We start from the raw sequence: 19,584 nt of genomic DNA, 5'->3' as shown, positions 1-19,584 counted from the left end.
GATATCGACAGATGAATGGATGACTATACAAAATCACACATGAAATTGTTAAACATGATTTCCTCCTAACCAGACATTTTAGTTAAGCCTGTTATGGATGACATCAATAATTAGACCTGCTGTCCTTCACAAACATTTTGGCTCTGTCCAAAACTACAAAATATGCTCACTACCATCTTTAAAACTAACTAATTAATATAGAATAATTTTCTTCTATGATTTGTCCAGAGATTTAAAGATGTCTAGCTGTAAGTGCTTAAATGCTTTAATTATTTCTTGGATTGACTCATTGACCTCATATTATTGAGCAGTGATTTAACCGTGAAATTAGCAGGCATTCAGGGGACTCCTGAATGCCTGTACTCCTCAAAAAAACATGTTTTCCAAATGTGCATAGCAAGATTGTAGAATGATATTATATAAGCTGAGCGATCAGCTACATATCCATAAACTCGCTGATGTTTTTTTTTCCTATTATGAGATGTTTGCTCATGATAGATGATAGAGGTTTGCTCTATCATGAGATGTATGTATGCTCCATTTATCACTTTCTGCCTCAGGAGCTAGTCCTTACTGATTTGATACCTAAAATCCAGGTTTTCAAGACAGTCATGATGTAACTTCTGATGCTATTCAGACAGTCAAGGCAACGTCTCAGTTGGGTGACCCAAGAGTGACCTACAACCTTGAGGATGGGATGGTCCCTGAAACCAACATGCCCGTCCGTTTCTACCTCTCTCCCAACCGGGAAGATGGTTCTGCGTCCATTCTGGTGTCCGAGCCACTGGACTATGAGACCACACCATTTTTCTCTCTTCAAGTCCGGGCGCAAAATGTGGCTGCAGTGCCGCTTGCAGCTTTCACAAGAGTTTATGTGAATATTACAGGTACATGTCTCGCTGTCTTTGTCATTTGATATAATTAATTGATTGAATAGATTTCACCATTACATCAGCAGACTTTATGGAAATTCTTGAAATGTATGTTAATTAATTTATTTAATAACTGTGTCTGAGTACATTTTAATTGGTATTATATTATATTATGTTATATTATATTATATTATATTGTATTATATTATATTACACTGTTAAAAAAAAAACATCTTAAAAAAACAGTAATATTCCGGCAGCTGGGGTGCCAAAATACTACCGTAAAATAACAGAAAATAACTTCCTCATAAAAATACGGTTATTTCCAGTAATGACAATACAGTTTGTTGCTCTAATTTTACATGGGATTCTGCCTTTTCCAAGTGCTTTTAGATTAGGAACATTTTAACGTGATCAAACAATGAAATTACCTATAAACAACGTCAATGAATGTGGCAATATGAATCATAATACGTAAATGTACAGAAATATACAATTAACAGTTGGTTTAAATAATAATGGATTGCATACCCTGGGACAGACTGACAGAGGCGAGGCTGCCATATAGCACCATCGGCCCATCACCAGTAGGTGAAGTGACTTGACCACGGACACAACACCGAGCGTGTCTGAGCCGGGGCTCGAACCGGCAACCTTCTGATCACAAGGCGAACTGCCAACTCTTGAGCTACGATCGCCCTAAAGAGCAATGATAATAATACTTATGTGATGTAACACAAGCTTATAGGAATCATGTTATATACTTTTGCATAGCATTACATTTGAATTCAACAGTTCACTCTTTCAAATAACGGACAGATATTTGTGAAATCATGATACAGTTGTGAATGTATTTTAACAATCTAAATATGCATATGTACAGACAGATACATTTAATAATCATGAAAATTATGTTTTATTACATTACAGTGATTTAACGTTAATTTACATTTGAAATGTGAAATCAGTCTATTTACGTAACTTTGACGATATTCTAGAAGAACAGAACAAAACTGTGAAATGCAGTAAAATACTTTTATATTAGGATGTTTTCCTACAGTGCTGCCATACCCACGACATTGTGGTTGTTAGTTCACATTCATTGGCCGATGATTATGTGTCCCAACATCCAATGGCATGTCACATTGTTTTCATGGCCACACCCTCACCCCAGGTGCAGAGGCCTATTTCTGTTCAGGAATGTTGTGAATACTTTGAGATTTATATTAATTGCAATTCCTACCTCTACATTTATTTTTTAAAATATATAATTAGCACAGCGTGGCCGTGCAATGTTTTATATGTTTTTCTTTGTTTTTATTCATATTAATTATATTTTCACTGGTTACCTCTGAATTACTGAATCAGACCTAGATGACATGACATTTCCAGCAAAATTACTCCTTTAATTATTATTCTCATTGATTTTCGATCATTTTATATATTTTTCCATAGTATTACATTTGAATTTAACAGATAACATCACTGTACATATAGTAAAACACAATTTACGTGTTTTTTAAATATATAATTTGTACATAAGCATATTTAGATTGTAAAAATACATTCAGAAATGTATCATAATTTCACAAATATTTGTCTGTTATGTGAGAAAATGATCTGTAAAATCACATCTACTTATGTAAATTTAATGATATTCTAGAAAGACAATACAAAACTGTAAAATATACAGTAAGATACTTTGACATTACTATTTTTTGGAACAGTGTATATTATATTATATTTAATATAATATAATGTATATTTGCACATGTAGCTTCAGAGACAAAATAAGTTAACAAGCAGCACACTGGGGATAAATACACAATATAAAATTGGCACAGTATTAAAACCTATTTAAAAAAGTAAAAACAGATTCTAATTACTTATAAGAGGGATTACTTGGTCTTGCCTAAAGAGAAGTTATTTACCTCTATAGCTGATGCGGTGAACGTGTTGTTCTCTTGTTCTCATATTTCATTTCATTTTTGAGAAAATATCAGTGGTTACACTTTTGAATGCAGAAAAAGGATATTGTGAGTGGTATCAGGAAATTAACACATTGTCACGGTGACTATGTCATTTCTATCCTAAGACGTCAATGACAACGTACCGTTTTTCACATCCTCCATCTACGAGGCCTCAGTGACCGAAGGAGCCCAGATAGGGACTTCAGTTCTGCAAGTATCCGCCCATGACAAAGACCTGGGCTTTAATGGAGAGGTTTGTGGTTATACACTTATGATCATTTTGTGAAGGTATGGCAAAATGGAGTAATTTTACAAAAATCTAGAGACTGCTGTTTCCCTGCTAAAGCATCCATTTACACTACAAAGAGCATTATGTAACATCACACAACAATCCCACCAGTGTGGAAGCTTTTGTTCCACTGTTTTCAAAGTTTTGTTGAAGTGGGTTTGGGAGCTGTTTCATCAGCTGTCTCACTGATTGTGGCGATATTGGTTGAATGGAGCGTATTGATTTGCTTAGCCCTCTTGACATTTTCAGCTACAGAGCCTGTAACTTCTGCTGTTTCTGCAGGTTATTGCTTGAAACTTTACTTTAGCTTAATTTTCAAATTCCCTGTGCTCCACAGATCACTTACTCTCTGCTGAGTGACAGCAGTGGGGACCATAATCTGTTTCGTATCGACCCAGAACTTGGGATTATCTACACAGAAGCTGTCTTTGACCGTGAGGCCCGTAGCTCCTACTTACTGGAGGTTCAGTCAGAAGATGGCCAAGAGTCAGCTCGACCTGGGAAGTACAAACAGCCCAACACAGGTGAGAAATTTTAAGAATGAGTGACTGGATAGTTGGATGGGTAAAAAGGTAAAAAGTTTTTATCTAGACTTAAAACTCTTGCCAGTTTCATTAAAGTAGTTTCATGTTTGGCAAATTCAAAATCTGAAGCAACTATTCCTGCACCGATGTATTATTGGCAACATTATAAATAAGCTCAAAAAATATATTTAAATATATATATTGTGTGTGTCGTTGGGCAGTTCTGCTAACTCATCCAGTCTGTTTTATATGTATAAAATGGCTCACCAATCTTTCCTCCCCTCTTTGTCTCGCCCTCCCACCCGTGAAAATAAAAGTAAAGGACATAAAATAAACAAGTGTCTCTTCTAGTGCAGTTTTGTTACGCTCAAATCTAAAAATCAAACCATCAGACAGAAATATCCTGTTTCATCTCACTTGGTGATGATGGATCAGTCTACCTGTTTAACACACAATTAAGCGTGCAAAAGTCCAAGCATGAACTGGTCTCTGCACATCTCAAAAGGCACATAAACAGCCAGAGTGTTGGATATACTATGTGGAGATGCAACATAAATCTAAAGCAAGGCAAATTAAATTTGTTATAATTATCATCAATGTGGAAATGAGCTAAAAATCGCTTTAATTAGTGAGCTATCAAATATTCCCCTTCATCATCATCATTCACTAACACAGCCCTAATTCTTTTGGGTCTTAGGCTGCAGGCTAGGGCCTCCATAGACTGGGTTTGTTCCGGATTGTTCTGGCCTGCCTCATAAATGGTTCATCGCAGTGGCATCTAGGGAGTTTGGAGGCCAAGTCAAAACTTTTGTCATATCCATGGGGAGTGCAGTGTGCAAGGTGTTCAACAATGTTTTCATGATGATTGGCATGTGTCAAAATTACATCGAAATGAATGGCAGGACCCCACGATTTCCCAGCACAGCACTGGATTACATGGTTAATGTTCAATTTACCTGAGTTTAATGCTGTAGCTGCTCGGGGCTGCACTAGCTGGCTAATTTGCTTATCATAACCCCTAGAGTTCACTAATTAAAATGTTATATTTGATTTGTTCTGTGCAAAAACTTGTTATGGCACACAGCCAGAAAGAAGCAGGCACATAAATTCCACAAAAATCTGTAACTGTTACATTTTTTTAGATATATTTGTTACACTTTTCTTTTGTTACACTTTTTTTTTTCTTACCTTTGGACAGATGTTGGTGGTTGTTTATTTTCTGAATGTTTTTTAGAGCTGAAGTATCAAGCTGCTGTCTCTTGCTTTGTATTTAACATAATGACTTGATGGGTTCAATCGACTCGTCTGACTCTATACAAGAAAAAGCGTGTGTGCCAAAATGTCAAACTATTCCAGACAATTAAGTCAATTGAGAATCCAGCTTTGTGTAAATTACTCTTTTGTTACAATGACATAAATGATTAGCGACAGCTACTTCCGATTCATTGTGTCCCTGTGCCTTAAATTGATGCAAAAATATGTTGTTTTTTTACTACTGTGGCATTCCGAGGAACTTTATAACTTGGCAGAGTTAACTTTAGGGTGACCTCTGCCCCGGTCTGATGTTCAGTTCATAAAAAGCAGCATTGTTCTTTCCCTATATGCCTACAGGGCAATACTGAAACTCTGTAACTCTAAACTGTGAGGAGTGCTTCCTCTGTGCACTGTGTTTTAAAAAGGCTGCATTGGCAATACATTCATTTACACCTTGGGATTGACTTTGAAAAGTGAATTTTAATTTGATTTATTCTACTGCCATGACCAGACAGCAACACTCTCTTCCATGTGAAAATAGCTCAGAGATTTCTTCCAACTCTCTTTCTTGTAGCGATCCCTTATTTCTTCCCCTTTTTAACTCTCTCGTTTCACAATTTAACCAGAAAGGCCTTTGTTTGTTTACCTTGTTCACAGTGTGACATTTCCGCAGTAATAATATCTGTGTTTAGAATGACGTCCTATGACATTTGTATTTAGACGGGGGTATTTGCCTCTGTTTGTGAAGGAGGTGTTAGGAGTGCCGGGTGGTGTTTTGGAGTAGCAAAACCCTCTCTTCAGGCTGCCAGGGCTGCTTAGCATTTGCGATGAGCCTTAGTTGTGTCTACATATCTACCGCATCCAGAAGGGCTCATCTCCCCTGCAAACATTACCTGTCTCTGTGTTACCCCCGGGATGCACCAAACGGAGGAGGCAAATGCAAAAACAAGCCAAGAAAATAAAGCCACATTCCGCCATCTTTTACTGCAGCAGCTCCAAATAAACATGTCACCCATGTGCTCTGTGAGCAGATAATTTACTCTTTTTAACTAAAGGAATAAACAATGTAATGAGGAGCCCACAGATAAGACACAAACACTTGTCATCTTATAAATATTTAACCTTCCTAGTTATCTGCGCTCAGTTTAAAAAAAAAAGGAAAGTAGCTCGTTGACGAGGTTTAGCCCCATTATTGTTACTCTTTCTCTTCAGAACCGTCCCCCCTGTAAAAAGAATAAACTCTTGACAAAATGAATAATTCATGTAATTTACAGCAGATCTTTGTGAGTAATGTTTTGTCTAATTTATACGTCATTGAGCAACATTGTGCTGGGTTAAGTACCTCTTCCCCACTAAACAGTGACAATGAATTGTAGAATCAATAAACAGATGGAATGAGAGTAACACACTTACAGTAATGGTTCGAGTATGTATGTGTGTGAGCTGTGCGTGCCGTTTAATCTTCTGCCATTCTGTCATTCTTGCAGACACAGCGTATGTGAGAGTTTTCATCAGCGACGTCAACGACAACAAACCGGTGTTTGCTCAGCGACTGTATGAAGTCGGCGTTGATGAGAATGCAGATGTGGGCCTGGCTGTTGTCACTGTTAGTGCTAATGACGAGGATGAAGGTAAGTTTGAAATGACATCAGAACGATTGAGTCCCGTGGCATTTTTACTGATTCCACTTTCTAGAAATAAAGGTTAAAGAAGCTAGCCAACCACAACCAATATTTTATATTTAGGATGGGGGGGTTTTGAGAGAGAGAGACATTTCCAGTTTGCAGTTTGGCCAGGCTCTTTCTGCAAACAGCAAAACTACTTCAGATAGGTCCTCATTTGTAGCAGTATTCATAAAGTTACCCTGTGGGCAGTCCTTTCCAATCCGGTCTGAGCTCTGCTGAAATCATGCTGCTGAAATCAAGCAGTGTGCTAGATTTAGTAGTCATTTAAGTGTTCGGTAATGCACTGTGGTACATATGTTCCAAAAAGAGTGACACGCTCCCACACAGTGGGTGGGTGGGATTTAAGCAATAAAGCGGATGCTCATCCTCTGTATAGCAGTAGCCTAAGATCCCTTTATCAGACATGTTTAGGTCCGTTAATCAAGTATTTATGGGGAGCGGGGGTGCAGCTTAGGCTGGGCTGCAGCACTAATGATGAATAGCTGTGGAATAACTCCAACCACCAACATTAAAGTTACAATACTGTTGCACTTGTGCCTAAGAGGCTCTACTCAATCTGTCTTGTTTAAAAACTCCACCCTGGGTTTGACCGCAATAAGCCTACCAGGGCCCTGTGGGAGACAGGGAGCACTTTGTCAGTAAGGGTTGTGTTAATAGTACAGATTAGTGTATTTACATGGGATTGAAGCTACTTTAACCCAACAAAATGATTGAAAGCAAAGACTGTACATTGCAGGAGATTATCTTAAATATTCCAGTATTAAACCACCACACCGGGTGGTGACCATAGAGACACAACACATAGCTTCAGATATTGACTTCCTACAACTACAATCCTCCCCCCACCCTCTCCCAAGCCTCACAATCATTCCCTAGGGAGAACTATCAGAGCGCATTATGCTGCTTTTCGCTCTCATGTTCCCTTTTACTTTTTTCGACACTCTTTTTTTTAATTAGTATCTGATTAAAGCCAGGGAGACGAGGTACAAAGTTTCCATTTAATTAAGTAATCAAAAGAAGAAAGGAAGACATGAAATCCTACTAATAGTCAGGTCTTAGAGGAAATGAGGTGTAATACCCTTGTGGTTACACCCTTTTGTTTTTGGAGGAATGCAACAACAAATGAAAAGGGACAATAGTGAGGTATCAGCATGCAGAGATTTAAGAAATAATGACATGAACAAAGCCCACTGTGAATTCTACTACATTGTAAAAATGATACTAAACACATTTTCAAACATGCATTTTTAATTCCTGCCGCAGGGGCCAACGCCAAGCTGCGCTACCAGATAACATCTGGCAACAAAGGTGGTGTCTTTGACATCGAGCCAGAGGTTGGGACAATCTTTATTGCACAGCCATTGGACTATGAGCAGCAGAAGAGGTACAAGCTTCTGATTCTTGCCTCAGATGGGAAATGGGAAGACTACGCTGCGGTGGTAGTTACTGTGGTTAATAAGAATGATGAGGCGCCTGTGTTTTCCATGAATGAGTACTACGGATCTGTCACAGAGGAGCTTGATGGGTCACCCGTGTTTGTATTACAGGTACGAGGCTACACACATACTGTGCTTCTTTCAGTAATTACTGTAATTTAAGCATCTGTAATAATCCTTAAAACACCGCCTTCTTAGTGTGGCCATAGCTGCGGCTAAGTAATGATCACAATTTTAAAATGTGACATGTTATTTCAGTTTATCTACTGTTAGTGCTTTACCCTAGCTTAAAACGTTCTAGAAATTTCATTTAAGTTACAGAGATAGATGTTGTGCGGGGAAATTCAGCAGTGCAGCTGTCAGACTTACTCCGACGCCAGATGTAAGAAACATGCCCGATCAGAGCTTATTGCTTTAATTTGGGTGGTCAGGGAAAAGTGCAAACACTTAAATGGGCTGTCTAAAAAAATCCGAAAGCAAAGAAGATTTGGGTGACGGCTGAGGTGAGATAAGAGGAAGCAGTAATTTGGGGTTGACTGGATGAATGAATATCCATTTTCTCAGGAAGTTGTCGTTATCTCTGCAGGTGACAGCTACTGACCCAGACAAAGATGCAGACCAGGGTGCCATACGGTATTCCATTCATGGCCAAGGGGCGGAGTCACACTTCATGATCAACGACATCACGGGGGAGATGTACGTCCAGCACACCCTGGACAGAGAAGAGCGTGCTGTCTGGCGCTTTGTTGTCATGGCAACTGACGAGGAGGGCGAGGGACTTACCGGCTTTACGGATGTTATCATCAACGTGTGGGACATCAATGACAACGCCCCCACTTTTTCATGTGCGCCTGATAACTGCCACAGCAGTGTAGCTGAGAACTCCCCTCCTGGAACATTAGTTGTGGAAATGATGGCTGTAGACCTTGATGATGCAGCCGTAGGCCAAAATGCAATCCTCACCTACAAAATCACGGAAAATTCACAAAATGCAGACGGTGCAGATCTTTTCATGATTGATTCCAGCACTGGGACCATCTCTGTGGCAGCAGAGGGCCTCGATCGTGAGCATGCCGACACGCACCGTATGGTGGTAGAGGCTCGGGATGGTGGCGGCATGACGGGTACCGCTACCGTCACTATAGTGGTGACGGACATCAACGACCATGTGCCAAAGTTTAGAGAGGACTGGTGCGGCGCTCGTGTACCTGAGAGCACAAATGAAGACGCTCCTATCCTGGAGCTGAGTGCTGTGGATCCCGATGCCGGCTCATACGGACATTTGGCCTTCAGTGTGATGGCAGGAGACCCTGAGCAGAGATTCTACATGGTTAGCCACAGACTGGAGCAGAGCGGCACTCTGAGGCTGAAGAAAAAGCTGGACTTTGAGCAGCCAGGGGAGCAAAGGTTTAACCTCACCATCAAAGTGGAGGACACTGACTTTTCCAGCCAGATCCACTGTCTGGTTCTGGTGGAGGATGAGAATGATAATGCCCCTGTTTTTACCCCAGACTCGTATCTGCTGTCTCCTTTGCCGGAGGATGTAACTGAAGGAACCAGCGTCATCCAGGTTGTGGCCTCTGACTCCGACTCTGGTCCGAATGGTGACATTTCGTACAGTATTCTCCCCGAGTCAGACCCGTATGGACATTTTGCAGTCAGCGGTGCAGGTGTGGTCACAGTCGCTAGGCCGCTGGATCGAGAGACAGTGGCAGGTTATGAGCTGGTCGTCATGGCGACAGACCGGGGTACCCCGCCATTGAGTGGCAGTGTCACGGTCCGCTTGCCATTGCTAGATGTGAATGACAACGGGCCAGAGCTGGAGACAGCCTACATTCCCATGCTGTGGGAGAACAGTCCAGTGCCTCAAGTGGTCTGGCTCAATAGGAGTTCAACTCTTCTGTATGTCACTGACAAAGACTCCCCAGAGCAAGGGCCTCCTTTTTATCTCTCCCTGCCCTCTGTGTACTCTACTGACTTCCACCTACAGGACCATGGGAATGGCTCTGCCACGCTCACCGCTCTGCGGAGATTCGACAGGGAAAGGCAGAGTGAGTTCCACTTGCCTGTTATTATGATTGACAGCGGCGAGCCACCGATGACAGCCACAAACACTCTCACCATCACTATTGGCGATCATAATGATAACGCCCATCAGGCAGGAGAGAAAGATGTCTACGTACATAGCTACAAGGGTGAGATGCTTGTTCTCTTCTTTTTGCCCCTGATTTTTTGTTTTTACAGCGCAAGGAGAGCTTGAGTCAAGAGGGAAAACTGAGGCTACAGCTCTAGGGGAAAGTTTTCACCACCATACGTGCTTAGAGTAGTCTGGAATTCATAATTGCTTTCTTTCTATTACATTCTAGCAGTGTTTTCTTATGGTAATATCATTGTCACATCCTTTCTGAAGCTCCCAGCAGAGTCTTCCCCTGCCAACCCTATGCCTAAAGCTCATCTGAACATCACAATATGATAAGAATCATGATTCTTATTTCTTTATAGTGTTTCTACCCTCCAGGTAAGTTGGTTAGGCACATTGGCTTGTTAGTGTTTTGATCACACACTCAGCTACATGACATTTTTGGTAATTGTGGAAAACAGGAGCAGCGTGACTCATCCAGGCTGCCATTGTTTACCCAGCTGCAGTACTCTGGCACTGCAGGTCGATAATAACATAATCTATACTGAGATAGCCTCGCTTCCTTAAGCTCCACGCTCTCTGAAGTGGAGCACTGAGAGCCTATTCATTCCAGCAGTGGGACTCCACAGTTATGAGCATAATAAGTAGAACAGAACACAAGGATGCAAGATAAGGAGAAGAGAGGGACGAAAAAGATAAGTGTTGGCATCAGCAGATTCTGTCCAGACTGAGTCAGTGTGTGTGTGTTTACCTTGAACAGGAAGGATAGCGAATGCAGCACTGGGGAAGGCATATGCCCCAGATCCAGATGACTGGGACAACAAAACCTACACTCTGAAGACGAGTGCAGCTAAGTAAGAGCTCACTGTTAAATGCATCTAATGTTCTCTGAAAACATGCTGATCTCCCAGTGTGTAGCAGTGGTACAAGTGCTAACGTAATAATGTATCAGAAGAACTGCCAAACTGTAAAATAAAGAGGATGTGGGCTAAAAGAAATGCTGTAGGCGCATTGCTAACAAGGGCCCGTCTCACAGTTAGTTTTTCCTAATCCTCCTAATCTTATTTCCTTGGCCTCTAATGCAAGCTGATCGATATTCTGGAATATACAATCAGATTAAAAAACACCCCAGCAAAAAAACCTAAGCAATCCTTGATCCACTTGTGTTATGTTCCTTGGATGAAACAGCCCTTCTTACTAGGCTGCTTCGTAGGAACCTTGCAGAACCGTGCAGTTATTCAGTGTTCACACCCTTAAGATCAGATTAGAAATACCAATTGCATATTTGTTTTATTCATATAACAAATTTTGACAGTTACCATGACAATCAAGCCCTTTTATGAGTTTTTCGAGCAGAAGCATTTTCCTTTCTCGTCTGTCTTTTTTCCTGGCACTTTTTGTTTACCTGTTTCTCTGAGCTTTTTGTTTTTTAACATTAATTTGTATTCACTTCCTGTCGGAGTGAGCCCAGGTACCACTGACCAATTTTCTACATGTCTGTCTGCCATCTGTTTCGTATATATCTTTCAGACAGGAGCTAAGAAACAAAAGGAACCCTGCTTTTGAATTTCTCTTTCTCTCATTTTATACTGAAGCAACAGTTTCCTACTTTACAGCTTTCATTTGTTTCTTCAGGTACTTCAGTGTGGACCAGAGCTCAGGAGAGCTAAACCTGCGACAGAACATTCCAGGTGGCAGCTACTGGCTGAGGGTTGAGGTGTCTGATGGTGTGTGGCCTGATGTAATCTCAGGAGTCAGAGTTCATGTCTGGGAGCTGGAGGAAAAGGCCATCTTATCGTCTGCCTCACTGCGTTTGACCGGTAGCATTTGCACAAACACTGACTTAAATGTTGGCATGAATGCTGTGGGTTAATTTTGAATCCCTGGGTGCCTTCGGCACAGCAGGTAGACATGTGTTGCACTTTGTTTTCCCTGTTTCATCAGTACAGCATGTGATCAAAATGTTCCACCTTTAAAAAAAAAAAAAAAAATCAAAGCACATAGCTGATTCAAATTGACTTGCTCTAACCTCATAGGTAGCCTGTTTGGGCAGCACCACATCGCTTCTAGCACAGCTGCTCTTTTAATATCACTCTGTTGTGAGCATTTGCTTTTGTGCATTAATGATGTGTACTGGATCTCCTACAGTTTATTATAACTGCATCCTTCTAATTTTATTTTCAAATTTCATTTTGGGGAAGTGGTCCAAGTCGCAGGGAGGCAAATGTAGCAAATCTGAGAATCAAACATGTTGCTATTGTCAGGTTTCGTAGATCGGACTCACGCGCAGACCACTAGTGTCTTCAAAAGGTGCATTTATTTACTGTTTCCTACAGTGGAATTCATATATACACATAATGGTATCAAAGGAAAAAGGGGCCGGGGTTCCAGGGTCCAGGAGTGAAAGAGGCAGGAGTCCAGGAAGGGAAAGTTTCCATTCAGTCCTAGCACATCTCCTCTCCTTTATCTCTCTTGCTCCCGTTCAGTCGCCAGGCACAGGAGAAGAACAAGTCCAGAGGCAATCTATGCACAGGCAGAAAAAAAACCATTAGTCTCCTGGTTCAGACATGCTCATAAACTGACTTTACAAAATACAGGACGACTGACGCTGATGACTCATCGATCCAGCGACGAGTAGAGCAGACTCGCCCTCTTAAGAAGGGTTCCAATCTTTCATGATCAGCGACAGATGTGCTGATCACCTCCAGGTGCGTAGGCCAGGGGCAGGAGCCCATACTGAGCTCCGCCCCGGCAGGAGAAAGAGAGAATGGAAGAGGGTGAGAGAGAAGGGGAGAGCAGAGGTGAGAGAGAAAGGTAACAAAAACAAAACACCTGACGGCTGTCAGCTGACGAGGAGCGGAGACCATGACAGTACCCCCCCTCAACGGGAGCCCCCCGGCGACCCACCAGGCTTGTCCGGATGCAGGCGGTGAAACTCCCGGAGCATAGGCACGTCCAGAACGGCCGCCCGAGGGACCCAGGAGCGCTCCTCCACGCCATAGCCCTCCCAGTCAACCAGATACTGACAGCCACGCCCCCGGCGCCGTGAGTCCATTATGCGAGTGATGGAATAAGCCGGCAACCCGTCCACGAGCCGGGCGGGAGGAGGGGGCCTGGAAGGAGGGCACAGAGGACTAGACCGGACAGGTTTGAGTTGTGAAACATGGAAAACATCATGGATTCTCATATTGCGAGGGAGTTTTAACTTCACAGAGACAGGATTGACCAAGGCGGAGATTTCAAAAGGGCCAATGAAGGTGGGTGTAAGTTTCTTAGATTCAGTCCTGACCGGAACAAAGCGGGTAGAAAGCCATACCTTCTGGCCGACAGAGTATTCGGGTGCTGGAGTCCGGTGCCGGTCTGCGATGCGTTTGTTGTTCTCCTTCGTGCGCAGTAGGGCCGCTTGAGTTGCCCGCCAAACTCTGCGACACCTGCGCAGATGAGCCTGGACGGAGGGTACAGAGTGCTCACCTTCCACAGCAGGAAAAAGAGGAGGCTGATATCCCAAGGAAGCTTCGAATGGAGACCGGCCGGTGGCAGAGGCAGTCAAGCTGTTATGGGCGTACTCGATCCACGGCAACTCCTCACTCCAGATGGTTTGATTGGTGGAGGCGACGCAGCGCAGGGCGGTCTCCAGTTCTTGGTTGGCCCGCTCGGATTGGCCGTTGCTCTGAGGATGATAGCCCGAGGATAGACTGACCTTTGCGCCCAGGGAGTTGCAGAACTCTTTCCAGACCCGAGAAGTAAATTGAGGCCCTCTGTCGGACACTATGTCTTCCGGGATCCCATGCAGGCGGAAGACGTGAGTGGCGAGTAGGCGTGCAGTCTCTAGAGCTGTGGGAAGCTTAGGCAGAGCAATGAAATGAGCCACTTTAGAGAAACGATCGATTATGGTGAGAATGACAGTGTTACCTGCTGATGGAGGTAACCCGGTGATGAAGTCCAGTGCTATGTGAGACCATGGCCTGGAAGGAGTGGATAACGGATGGAGCTGACCCGCCGGGGGTTGGTTCAATGGTTTGTTTCGGGCACAGACCGTACAAGCAATGATGTATTCCCGAGTATCTTGGGTGAGTGAGGGCCACCAGAAGTACCGCTGGAGAAACTTGACGGTGCGATGTATCCCTGGGTGGCATGAGAACCGGGCCGTGTGAGCCCATTGCAGAACCTGGGATCTGACAGAGCGCGGAACATAGAGTCGGTGGACGGGCCCCCCTCCCGGATCCGGTTCGGCTATCTGAGCCGCCCGGATGGCCGCCTCGATCTCCCAGGTGATGACCCCAATAGTACAGGTTGCCGGCAGAATGGAATCCGGATCTGCCTTTTCGTCAGCAGCGGAAAACTGACGGGAGAGAGTCCGGCTTGACATTTCGGGAACCGGGTCTGTAGGTGATTGAGAAGTGAAAACGGGTGAAAAACAGGGCCCATCTGGCCTGTCGAGCGTTGAGACGTTTCGCCGTTTGAAGGTAGGCCAGGTTTTTGTGATCGGTCCAGACCACGAAGGGTTGAGTGGTGCCCTCCAGCCAATGCCGCCATTCTTCCAGGGCGAGCTTAATCGCCAAGAGCTCCCGATCGCCCACGTCGTAGTTACGTTCTGCAGGGGTGAGACGACGAGAAAAATAGGCACAAGGGTGCATCTTACCTTCCCTCTGTTGGGAAAGGACAGCCCCCACCCCTGAGTCGGATGCGTCGACCTCTACCACGAACTGAAGAGTGGTATCAGGTTGGACCAGGATGGGCGCTGAAGCAAACTGTTTCTTGAGCTCCTGAAAGGCTGATTGGACAGCGTCACTCCACTGAAAAGCAAGCTTGGGAGAGGTTAACTGAGTTAATGGTAAGGCAATCCTGCTAAAGTCCCGTATGAATCTCCTGTAGAAGTTAGCGAAGCCAAGGAAGCGTTCCAACTGGCGACGGTTGTTTGGTTCTGGCCAGTTCACAACAGCCTTGACTTTCACAGGGTCGGGTCGAAGATCTCCCCGCTCGATTATGTACCCTAGGAAGGCAACCGAGGGCACATGAAACTCACATTTCTCGCTTTTGACGAACAGCCGGTTCTTCAGAAGGCGTTGCAGCACCAGCCGGACCTGGGTCTCGTGTTCCGCCTGGGAGGAAGAGAAGATCAGAATGTCGTCTAGATAGACAAACACAAATCGGTTAATAAAGTCCCTTAGAACATCATTGACCAGAGCCTGGAATACTGCAGGTGCGTTAGTGAGGCCGAACGGCATGACCAGATACTCAAAATGTCCAAGGTGGGTATTAAACGCCGCCTTCCATTCATCGCCATCCCGAATCCGGACCAGGTGGTAAGCGTTTCTCAAGTCCAGCTTGCTGAAAATGACGGCGCCCTGGAGAAGTTCGAAAGCGGAGGTGAGCAGGGGCAGTGGATATTTATTCTTGACCGTAATGTTATTGAGTCCCCGAAAGTCAATACAGGGTCGGAGGGTCTTATCCTTCTTTTCCACAAAGAAGAAACCTGCTGCGACGGGTGAGGAAGAGGCCCGGATAATGCCGGCAGCGAGAGATTCAGTTATATATTTCTCCATAGCCTCCCGTTCCGGCAGCGAGAGGCTATAGAGGCGGCTGGTTGGTAAGGGAGCTCCCGGCAGCAGGTCTATGGCGCAGTCATAGGGCCGATGGGGTGGCAGCGACTGGGCTCGGTCCTTCCGAAACACCACAGCGAGATCGTGGTAAGCAGACGGCACATCTGCTAAGTCGGAAGACCGCGGTGGCTCTGGGCCGGTGACAGATTTGTTAGGAGGTACGGCAGCCTTAAGGCAAGTCATATGACACTCCTCTCCCCAGCCCGTAATGCCTCCTTTCTGCCAATTAATCGTGGGGTTGTGTTGCTGGAGCCAGGGATGACCGAGAACTAACGGCGTCTGAGTGGAGTGAAAAACAAAAAAAACTAATCTCCTCCGAATGATTGCCAGACAGTGTGAGGGTGAGCGGTTCAGTGATGTGTGTGATGTCGGGGAGGCGCTGCCCTGATAAAGCCGTGACGCGTAAGGCGTGGGGTAGTGACTCCACAGTCACACAGAGTCGTTTAGCTAGTTCAGAGTCAATGAAATTTTGTTCTGCTCCAGAATCAATAAGCACAGAAAGTGAATGACACTCGGAATGGACCAGAAGCTTAGCCGGCAGGGCTAAACGTGGAGGAGATTTATCCTGATTCAAACCGCCCACCAGTACTCCTACCATCACTGGCGGGCGCGGCCTTTTGCTCGCGACGGACAGGAGGCAATCATGTGTCCCTTATTACCACAATACAGACACTCACCGGCCGTGATGCGTCGCTGACGTTCTGCAGCAGTTAGGTGAGAGCTGCCGATTTGCATGGGCTGTACCTCTCCGTCGGCGCCCCCTGATGTCCGGGAGGACCGGTAATCGGCCGAAGCCTCCGCCCATCGCGGCCCTGCGGCCTCCTGGGAACTGGAGTTCCGTGCTTGCCGACGAGCTCGTAGCCGCTCATCCACCTTAATACATAACGACATCAATTCGTCAAAAGCAGTGGGTAGGTCCCGCATAATCAATTCATCTTTCAGATCTTCCCGGATGTTATTTAACAATGTGCTCCTGAGCGCATCCGGTCCCCAGCCGGTTTCTTCTGCCAAAATCCAAAAATCGATTGAATAATCTGCCATACTCCGCTTACCTTGCTTAAAGTTAAGGAGGCGGAGCGCCGCAGCCTCGACTCCAGAGCCCTGATTAAACACAGTTTTAAAGTTAATCACAAACCTCTCAAAAGAGATCTCCGGGTTGGAGTTTAACACGACCTGGGCCCATTTCAAAGCCCGGTCACGAAGCATCTGTACCAAGAACGCAATCTTTGCCCCGTCATTGTTATGAAAACGCCGCTGTTCGCGGAAAATCAATGAACACTGGGCCAGAAAGCCAGGGCACTTCTCTGTCTCCCCCGAAAAGGGCTCAGGCGAAGGCAGAGGACCGTCAGAGGATGGGGTGGCTGCCGATGAGGGACCGGCCGTAGACGCCGCGAGTGTCTCCTGCTGGGCAGGGCGAGCCGGCTGGGAGGTCCCTGGCTGTACTCCCCCTGGCGTAGTCAAACCGGAAACAGCTTGAGTTAGTGCAGCGATCTCACCTCGCAGCTGATGTAACATTTGTTCGTGGCGAGTCAGCGCCGCTTCTTGGGCAGCCAGTGCCTGACCGATGGTATTCTGATCTGCTGAGTCCATGTTGTGGCTGGATCGTTCTGTCAGGTTTCGTAGATCGGACTCACGCGCAGACCACTAGTGTCTTCAAAAGGTGCATTTATTTACAGTGTTTCCTACAGTGGAATTCATATATACACATAATGGTATCAAAGGAAAAAGGGGCCGGGGTTCCAGGGTCCAGGAGTGAAAGAGGCAGGAGTCCAGGAAGGGAAAGTTTCCATTCAGTCCTAGCACATCTCCTCTCCTTTATCTCTCTTGCTCCCGTTCAGTCGCCAGGCACAGGAGAAGAACAAGTCCAGAGGCAATCTATGCACAGGCAGAAAAAAAACCATTAGTCTCCTGGTTCAGACATGCTCATAAACTGACTTTACAAAATACAGGACGACTGACGCTGATGACTCATCGATCCAGCGACGAGTAGAGCAGACTCGCCCTCTTAAGAAGGGTTCCAATCTTTCATGATCAGCGACAGATGTGCTGATCACCTCCAGGTGCGTAGGCCAGGGGCAGGAGCCCATACTGAGCTCCGCCCCGGCAGGAGAAAGAGAGAATGGAAGAGGGCGAGAGAGAAGGGGAGAGCAGAGGTGAGAGAGAAAGGTAACAAAAACAAAACACCTGACGGCTGTCAGCTGACGAGGAGCGGAGACCATGACAGCTATGACAAAAAGAGGAAAATAGACGGCATAGCACAGCTGCAGAAGTTCAAGTGTAACAATTGTAATTTCCACTCAGTGTTTACATATGGAAAAGTTCCAATTTTTGCTACACAGTACCATGAATATTGAAACATTTAACAGCATTTTACTTTCACCTACCAAAGTTATTTCAGTTTTGTATTTCTTAACCTTTTATTCTTATTTCATTTGGATTTTTTTCTGTTTCCAAAGTAGATTTTGTCATTTAAGCTCAGTGTTTTTATTGTTTAAAATGATTTGTTTTAGTTCATTTTTTTTTATTTACTTTTGCATGGAGGGCATTTGTTAAGGCCAGATTTAGGAAAATCAGTACAGGCAGTTTACTCTCAGTCTCTCATTAGACTTCTAAAAAAGCTTCCTCAGACATGTTGTGATAAAATTACATGAAACCAACAAATACTAAAACTCATTCCACTATATTTATTTTTTTTAGTTAGTTTTCCAGCCTTCACAACCTCATTTCAGTTAGTTTTGTTTTTCAACAGTCCAGTTTGTATTTTAAGCATTGTTAGCTAAACTTTTTTTTGTTTTATTTTAAACCCCTTATAGTCCCACATGGTAGAAATCTTTTGGGGGAGCAGTGCTCAAGGGTACCTCAGAGTAGCTGTTTGCTGGATTTGAACCCCCAACCTTCTGGTCATGGGGTTAATGGTTATCCTTAACCTAAAGATGAAGTTGAGGATTTTTCTCTGGCCAGCTCTAGCACATACTAGGGACAGGAGCTGGACTTTGAGGGAGCAAGCTAAAAATATCTGCCACACTAAAGGCAATATGGTAATGCCCAAGGAGACTAACTATAATGGGAGGTTTTTGATTTTGGGCTGAGTAACTGAACATTTTGATTGCACCTTGTACGTGACCCCAGGACTATAAGTAAAAAAAATTATATAACAATAAGTTTTCAATTGGATTCTTGTTCTCAGTCATCCTCCGCAGACAAAAAAAAGCATGCTCTTTGTTGTTGCTGTTAAATTCTTGTTCGAGGCTGATGTTGAAAAAGACAGCATCTCCCACAGGCAAGAATAAATTGGTACTTTTCATTGAATGATTATCAGGTTGTCAATCCAGTTAACACAAAAATAATATGCTGTCAAAAGAATTTTCTATACTTGCATTATTTAACATTTCTAAGCATTGTAAAGCAACCATTCATACTGCTTGTTGATAATCGTTTCCTCCTCCTTCTTCAACATTCTAAAGTTTATGTCAGAGTGTTCATTTTTTGACAGTCTCTCAGAGTACATTTGAGTTATAAAGGTCAGTTTGGAAGTGTCAGGTAAAGTCCTTGACATTTAAAAAGTCATTCAGCAAACAGAGTCAAAGGCTGTTATGGATGCGTCTGATTCCAGGTTGTTACCATTTTTGGGATATTAAAGGTGACTGCTCGCGTTCTCCACATATCACTGGAAGGTGAAACGCCAAATGCGATTGCCTTCGCGGTCATTAAAATATCCTGTTCGAGACAGTTTGTCAAGACTCTAACATTGTTTCGGTGAAAAAGTAAACAATTTGTGTTATGTGCATCATGATTCATTTGCCTTACGGAT

General features: G+C 44.1%; 1 protein-coding gene across 1 annotated transcript in view; it reads left to right on the top strand.

Moving 5' to 3' along the window:
* Positions 1-19,584, top strand: part of LOC146627592 (neural-cadherin-like) — a 116,748-nt gene that overhangs the window by 73,261 nt on the left and 23,903 nt on the right. The window contains exons 13-20 of the mRNA XM_085359024.1: positions 638-887; positions 2,968-3,095; positions 3,469-3,655; positions 6,397-6,540; positions 7,858-8,141; positions 8,617-10,225; positions 10,931-11,024; positions 11,806-11,990. Of these exons, the coding sequence (XP_085215150.1) occupies positions 638-887; positions 2,968-3,095; positions 3,469-3,655; positions 6,397-6,540; positions 7,858-8,141; positions 8,617-10,225; positions 10,931-11,024; positions 11,806-11,990 (2,881 nt within the window). The remainder of the gene's footprint in view (positions 1-637; positions 888-2,967; positions 3,096-3,468; positions 3,656-6,396; positions 6,541-7,857; positions 8,142-8,616; positions 10,226-10,930; positions 11,025-11,805; positions 11,991-19,584) is intronic.

Source organism: Diplotaxodon limnothrissa, linkage group LG7, assembly GCF_057381915.1.
Source record: "Diplotaxodon limnothrissa isolate DT_005_m linkage group LG7, D_limnothrissa_male_GT1.1, whole genome shotgun sequence".
NCBI classification, from domain to species: domain Eukaryota; kingdom Metazoa; phylum Chordata; class Actinopteri; order Cichliformes; family Cichlidae; genus Diplotaxodon; species Diplotaxodon limnothrissa.
Note: the sequence above shows the minus strand (reverse complement) of the source record. Positions and strands in the feature narration are given on the sequence as shown.